Source organism: Arachis duranensis, chromosome 3 (assembly GCF_000817695.3).
Source record: "Arachis duranensis cultivar V14167 chromosome 3, aradu.V14167.gnm2.J7QH, whole genome shotgun sequence".
Classification (NCBI taxonomy): domain Eukaryota; kingdom Viridiplantae; phylum Streptophyta; class Magnoliopsida; order Fabales; family Fabaceae; genus Arachis; species Arachis duranensis.
In genome coordinates this window covers 24330592-24337962 of record NC_029774.3, presented here as the reverse complement: position 1 = coordinate 24337962, position 7371 = coordinate 24330592, and the positions used below count along the sequence as shown (strand labels likewise).

Below are 7371 nucleotides of genomic sequence, written 5' to 3'. Positions count from 1 at the left end.
ACGGTAAAAAAGCTAAATTTTATTATTTTAAATTTTTGTTATTAATTTTAATAATATATTTATTTTTTAAATAATATATGTATGATAAAAAAAATATGTTTATTTGTTTGGAGTACAAATTTTATTATTATATTTGTATGTTCATAATTTTAATTATACTTTTAAATACTTTGAATAGATTTATTTTATTATATTATATTTTACATATAAATATATGTTCCGTCACGTAATTAAATAAAAATATATTTTTTTAATAAAAAAATTTAATAACTAAAATTAACTATTAATTATATGGATAAGCAGTGATACATGGCAAAAAGAAGTGCTGGCTATATTGGGAAGGACAAGTTATGGGCGACTGAATTCAACGACGTGACTAAGGGATGATGCACTAAAGAAATAGAGGTTGTGTGGGAAGGCAGTAGATGGCGATGACGTTGGTACTTCTTGTCAAGAACGCAACCATGCTTGGAAGGACCGAATCTAGGTGATGAAGTGATGAACAAAAAATGGAGGAGTGGAATGTGCTTCAATCAATGGGAGTGGAGCTTTGATGTTTTAAGAATAATAAATTATAAAATAACCTAACTATGGTTAAGATAAGGACCAATTACAATGTGACACATAATGAAGGGTAACTTACATGTTATTTTAGAGGGGGTTGGATAGCATTCACCCTAAAAAAAGTATTGAGATTTAATTTTCGGACCAGTTAGAGCATTGTAGAGGTCGACCTTATTCCGAAGCGTGTTATACCTGTAGATACAATCATTTTCACAAAAAATATGTATGAAGAATTTTAGAAGAAAGAAATATAAACATTACTCCAGACGTAAGAAATTGATTACTTATGAAGAAATATATTATCGCAAGTTTTTTCAAAGGAGTTTGGTATGAAATTACTCATCGACTCACAATGTGTAAGAGATGACTTACTTTATAGAAGATATATTCTCATGAGTTTGTTGAAATGCCATTGATATGGAATCAAGTACTGCAAACATAAACGACTGGTAAAGAATAAGTTTATGAATAAAAAAGATAAAAGATAGATTAAGTATATCTACTTTTAATTTCTTATATAAAATTACCTCAATGTTGTAAAAATTGTGAAAAGGCTACTACAAAATTTCTTTGTACACAATATTTAAGATTGTGTTGTCTGTTGGTTGGTCTTCGTCAGTGGTGAGAATACGCAGACCGTTTCTAGTTGTGACCTTTGACACGGCGACGTATAGTTGTCCATGAATAAATATTTGCTTTGGGAGGTATAGCCCAACATGTTCAAGTGAGTTAGACCGATATTATGTGATTTTAAAGTAATTTAATTTATTTGATTTCTAAAATCTCTTTTATATATATAGGTCACTGATACTTAGGAATCTTATTTAAAAAAAAAAAAGCAAATAGTTCATCAAATATATATGACCACAGAATCAAATAAAACTAATCCTAAAACCCTGTGTTTCTCCAAATCTATACTAACTAACTCAATATTATATGTTATATGTATCACCTGCAAAGCATGTACAACTTATTAAAACCTGGACAATTTCCAAAGCCTTGAAATTTAATATTCTTCATAAAGAATTCAACCCCTGATGTATGAACAACCTCTTAACTTGATGGAAATAATTATGGAAATTAAATGTAGTAATTTATCTCAACCATTCTTCTTCAATACCCTGAATCACAACTGTTTATCTACCTAGTACTTAAGTTTCCGAATAATCCTTGTTTAATTCAAAAATTTTCTAACCTAATAAAATTACATATAGTTAAAAAAAGAGGCACCAACAAGTCCACAGCATTAACGCTAAACATTTCAGAGAAAACAGACAAAAATTAAAAGGATATATCTCACTGTAACAATTTGGAAGAGTAAACTATTCCCACTTATATTTTAAGTGAAAGGATACATTCAAGAGGGAAGTAATTAGCTACATAAGATACACTGAGACATAGTTGTTATATATGTATATATCATGATGTTTTGGTTCCATTAGTAGCTCACAAACTCCCAAATTATAATAGGTTTAATTATTCTGTTAGTTTTTATAATTTTATAAAATTTTAATTAAGTTTTTATATATATATTTTTTAATTAAATTCTTATACTATAAACTATAAGAATCACTAAAATAATTAAACCATTATAATAATCAACAAAACAGGAAACTTCTTTAAGACATTTGCTCCTATCAAGTTTATACGCCACATATTATATCCTGCAACAAGAGATGCAAAGTAGTTAATAAACAGAACACCACCTTAGCTTGTAAAAGCATAATTTTTTTTAACATTAATTAGGCATGTACTATATATTACATGTTATATATTCATACATGGACCTCTTTTCAAAAATGGGGAATAATATATATGCATGGTACCTTATATTTACATCAAATACAACACTCAGTACACATGACAAATGATAATATAATTTACACTAATTTCTTCTAAACAAAAAAATTTAAAAGAGGATGTGATTTACCTTAAAGAATAATGTTAAAATAAGATAAAAACTTATGTGTAGTTATTTTCACGTAAAGTTAATATTTAAAAATTATTAAATAATAATTTAATTAAATATATTAAATTATTTAATAATTTTTAATTATCAACTTTAATTTACATAAAAATAATTGTGTATAAATCTTCACTTTATTTAAAATAAACATTTTTTGGGATCACTTATGCCCCATTCACAATGTTATGAGAGATGGACATACGGCGCGAGTTCTTCGCACTTAAAAAAAAATTAAATATGATTTAAGTTTTTTAAAGAATATATTTAGTATTTTATCTAGTATAAATAAAAGTTCAATTCAACCTAAATATTAATGATCTTTAATATCTAAAAAGTAAATAATAATATTAAAATTTTTAAAAAAAAGATTATTATTAATATTTTTAGTTAAATAAAATTTTTTAAATCTCAAAAAATATTTTTTTTATTGTGACCGTTCTTCTTGATTCGTTTGATATATATTAGCTTTCTCTGTTTCAAATGTTATAATTGAGAGATCTTTTTTAACTATGAATACTGTGAAAAATAATTCAAAAATAAAATAAAAGATGAATTTCTTTTGCTAATTGTTTTTTAATTACATTGAAAAGAAAATTGTTAAAAGATTTGACATAAATTTCATTATCAATGAATTTTATGATACAAAGAATCGACCATTTTCTTAGTAAAAAATACACACATATTTTTTATATTTTAAAATATATTCTCTATCAGTATATTTTTATAATATAAATCTTATTACATTATATACTTTTTTGTATTTTTTTAATATTATAAATATTATTGGTTACCATGATAATATTTTTGGATTTGTACCTGATTGTTATATACCAAAATAATTTCTTATTGGAAAGAACCTCCAACTTATAAAGACTAATCATATATATAATTTTCTAATAATGTTTCTAATAATAAAGATTTTTCTAAGTACAAAAGAATGGAAAAAAAAAGACTACTAATGTAACTTCTTAATAATGTTTCTAATAAAATTCTTCTAAGTACTAAGGAATGAAAAAAAATAAAAAAGAAAAAGACACAATCAATGTCTTGAAGTAATAATCATCATGAACCTTCTATATGGATTATTTAACGTCGCCCTTGTATACAGAGAGGAGAGAGAGACAGGTGGGAGGGGGGAGAAGAAGAAAGAAATAAGGGGAAAAAAAAACGAAAGTGGTGTCAAACTCATTTTCTTTCGTTCACTTAATGTAATTGATGTCATTAAAAAAAGAAAAGAAAGCATTGTGTTTCGTGATATATGAGAAATAACTAAATGAAGGATATACATGCAGAGTTTCACTCATTTTAATTATGTATAACAGAATGAACTTCACTCTCTACCCCTTAATATTATTTACTTTTCATCCCGTTATATATGGTTACAATATGCATGTATAAATCTTCCCTTCAAAGAGAAATCATCTAAAGGATATGATCTAGGTCAATGTTAAACTGATATGACACATACTAAACCTCATTAAAACCCTCGCTCCCACCTCAAAACAATTTGTTTGATATATATATTTATTCATGTATCTTCTCTTATTAATTTAAAATTAAAAAATAGTATTTTACATGATATCAGAACTTCTATTATTAATATGAATAGAATTTAATTCGTGTAAAATTTCAAAAAAAAAATAACATAAAAAAATTATGCAAAGTTTATACAAGAAAATATATTAAATATATAATTATTTATATATTTTTTTATTAATTTAATTAAATTTTAAAAAAATAGTATCATGAAATTATTTTGCATATATATTATTCTGCATGCGTAAAAAGTAGACAAATTAAATTAGGAAACCCTAATAATAACTTGTCACCAACTACCCCTACTAAGGGCTACACGTGATTTCAGCACTATCGTTTTATGTTAAAGGGAGCGTTATATATGCTGAATAAGCCAACATAAAAGTTTTGCCAATCTCAACAATCCATGTACATGTTTATGCTTATATAGTTTATTATGTTTTATAATTCATAAATTTAGGGAATCAAAATGTGAAGTAAGTTAAAAGACAAAATTTGGGTAGAATACATAACACACTTGAAAACAAGCAAGATTATTTTACCTTGAATAAAAAATCCATGATCCATTTCTAAAATAAGAAATATACAAGAACGTGTCTATTTCATGTATGTTGAGAGTGATATTGAAATTCCACTTGGAACCGACAAAGCATACATGTGAGGTGTGGGAAACACAAAGCTCAAACATGCGCCTAACCAAACAAAACATTTTCTCCCAAATACTTATCAATAATAATAATAATAATAATAATAATAATAATAATAATAATAATTAATAAACTTATAAATAGCATTTTTTTAAATATTCCTAATCTGACCGATAAAAAATTAATCTATCAAAGATTGAGTTTTATTTAAAGTTTTATCATTGATCAATAAATTATTATATGCATATGACAAAATTTGAATCTCCAATATTTATTTAAATAGACGAATGAACTAATTATTTAACCAACTAAATTAATTTATAAATAATATTTTGAAAAGAAAATTGTGCCTTGCAATTATATCCTGTTTGATTAAGAGAAATTTTTAATTAAAAAAAATCCACTGAATAATGTCTTTATGAACTATCATAATAAATCATGATGTAATCAATAGCACAAGGTGGAGAAAAGAAAACAAGTATATATATAATGATAAACACATCAAATCAAGCACAGTAATAATAAGGATCATGTATGTGCCTTTAATAAGATAGCAATAAGTGAGGATGGTTGGGAGTTGTTAAGGGCTATTAACAACACATATAATATTTAATTAGCATAATAAGGTTTTCCCAACATCTATCTATATCATGACTTTGTTAGTATAAACTTAGGGAAAAAAATTCCAAATTAAAGCATGATGCAGCATCACAACAATTTTATAATTTGTAAGGAACATAGAAACTTAATTATTAATCATATATTTTCAGTCATTTGTTTAGGTTGATGCTTAATAACTCAACAAAGTGTATGACATCTCACTTGAACATTCATGGGACAAAAAATCTGCTTAATTTTAAAAATGCAAAGACTAGGGGAAAGTAAACTTGGAAATAATAGAATATGTAAGGTAATTGCCACACAAAACAGTGTTTTTGTGTAAAGTTAGTTCGATGTCTGTAACAGGGGAAGATTAATTATATTTATTAGTCTTTCAAATAATCAAATCTTATATTGTTGATACTTAATACAATAACATCACATTAATTTGCAAGTTGCAACCAAATGAAATTAAATACACAAAGTTCGATCACCTTGTAGGGTATTATGATCCATATAGCGGAGGTATATCTGGTTCAATTATCTATGTTTTAATTAAGTTCTTTCAGTTGCATGTTAAGATTTGTGTCTAAAAATGGAATTTTTTGAAAATTTATAACAAGTTGTCTAGAGAATCCATCAATCACGCAAGACAGCAGTATAATGGGGAAAAGATGAAATTACCAATAATGGAAACATGTTGGTTCAAGAGAAGTGGATAGTGGAGGAGGGAGAAGAAGAGCTTGATTGTTCAGCACTCCCTTTGTTATTGTTCTTCTTTTTCTTCTTGTAAGGGATGCCTCTTGCCTTAGCCTGGCAGTCCCTAACCTCCCGGAGGTACACACGGATGGCGCTGCTGGCAAAAGGATTAGTCTCCGGAGAGCCACCATTTTCCTCGTAGGCAGCCCTGAGTCTCCCTATAAGAGCGTCTAGGGAGCCCCAGGCCTGCCTAAGAGGACAGGTGCAGGGCGCCGGGGGTTCCGGCTGCCCATAAAACATGCAACCTTGGTTGTGAACTTTTGTTTTTCCGAACTGGTCAAGGTACCTTAGGAAGTCCAGGACATGGTTGCAATTGCACTGTGCAAGCTCAACTGATGGCCTTTGGTTCTTCAGGTATTGGCCGAAAGTGTTCCAGTCCCTCCTCTTTTGCGACTCGTACCGGCTAAGTGTATTAGCCGGACTCTGCTGTGGTTGAAGTTGAAAATGGTGATGATATTCTCTGGGATCAATGTTGCTTCGGGATCCTTCTCCTGGAAAATCCTTGCCATAACCACTTCCACTTGAAGACATTCTTGCTGTCTTGTGATGAATATTAACGGAGATTTTTCAAGAAGGATCCGAGGGGAGGGGTTGCTCTCTCTAAATAAAAGTGGAATATAATAATAAAGGAAGAGGTGAAAGGTGAAAAGTGAAAGGAATAGGAATTGGGAGTGTAGTGGGATTGAAGAAAGGAGAGTGTGTATGTATGTATGTAGAGCTCACGTCATTTTGCAACCGAGTAGACATTTTATGGGACCCATTCTCTCTTGTCTCTTTTGATTGGAATCGCCTATTCTTCTTCACTCCAAATAATAAATATGTTTTGTGTTCATTGAAAACATGGTAAGAACTTATTCCCGCTGGTTTGAATATACGAAAAGAAAGGAAGATTGATAGATTATTCAGTTAAAAGAGTAGACGAGTGAAAAATACATAGAGAGCAAAAGATAGAAAAAAAATCTAAAAATATTATATATAAGATGATAAAAAAATTTACGTATAAATAACTTTATTGTAATGACATTGATTAATTTATATATCGATTTATTAGTAAGATAAGATTCTATTGTCTTGAATATTTTCTTAATTTTTACCGTATTTTTTATTTTCTCCTTTTTAGGTAGTGACACAGCATTAATTACATGTTTTCTCTTATAATAGTGTACCAAAAAAAATTTAAAAGTTAATATTTTTATTAAAATTTGACTATTATTTAAATATTTAACTAATAAAAGAGAAATGAGTAATTTTATATTATTAAATATAATTTTATATTATTAAAAATATTAATAATAATTA

The 7371-nt window shown here is 27.6% G+C and overlaps 1 protein-coding gene across 1 annotated transcript; it reads right to left on the bottom strand.

The window, feature by feature from the left end:
* Positions 1-2148: 2148 nt before the first annotated feature.
* LOC107478233 (protein LIGHT-DEPENDENT SHORT HYPOCOTYLS 10-like) lies at positions 2149-6738 on the bottom strand. The gene is made up of 2 exons (XM_016098369.3): positions 5998-6738; positions 2149-2228 (listed from the first exon to the last, which is right to left on the bottom strand). The coding sequence occupies exon 1, from the start codon at positions 6601-6603 to the stop codon at positions 6019-6021; it is 585 nt and encodes a 194-aa protein (XP_015953855.1). The 5' UTR covers positions 6604-6738; the 3' UTR covers positions 2149-2228; positions 5998-6018.
* Positions 6739-7371: the final 633 nt, after the last annotated feature.

What these genes read in the sequence shown, in the direction of transcription:
- LOC107478233 (XM_016098369.3), bottom strand. Translation starts at nt 6,603, where the DNA reads ATGTCTTCAAGTGGAAGTGGTTATGGCAAGGATTTTCCAGGAGAAGGA.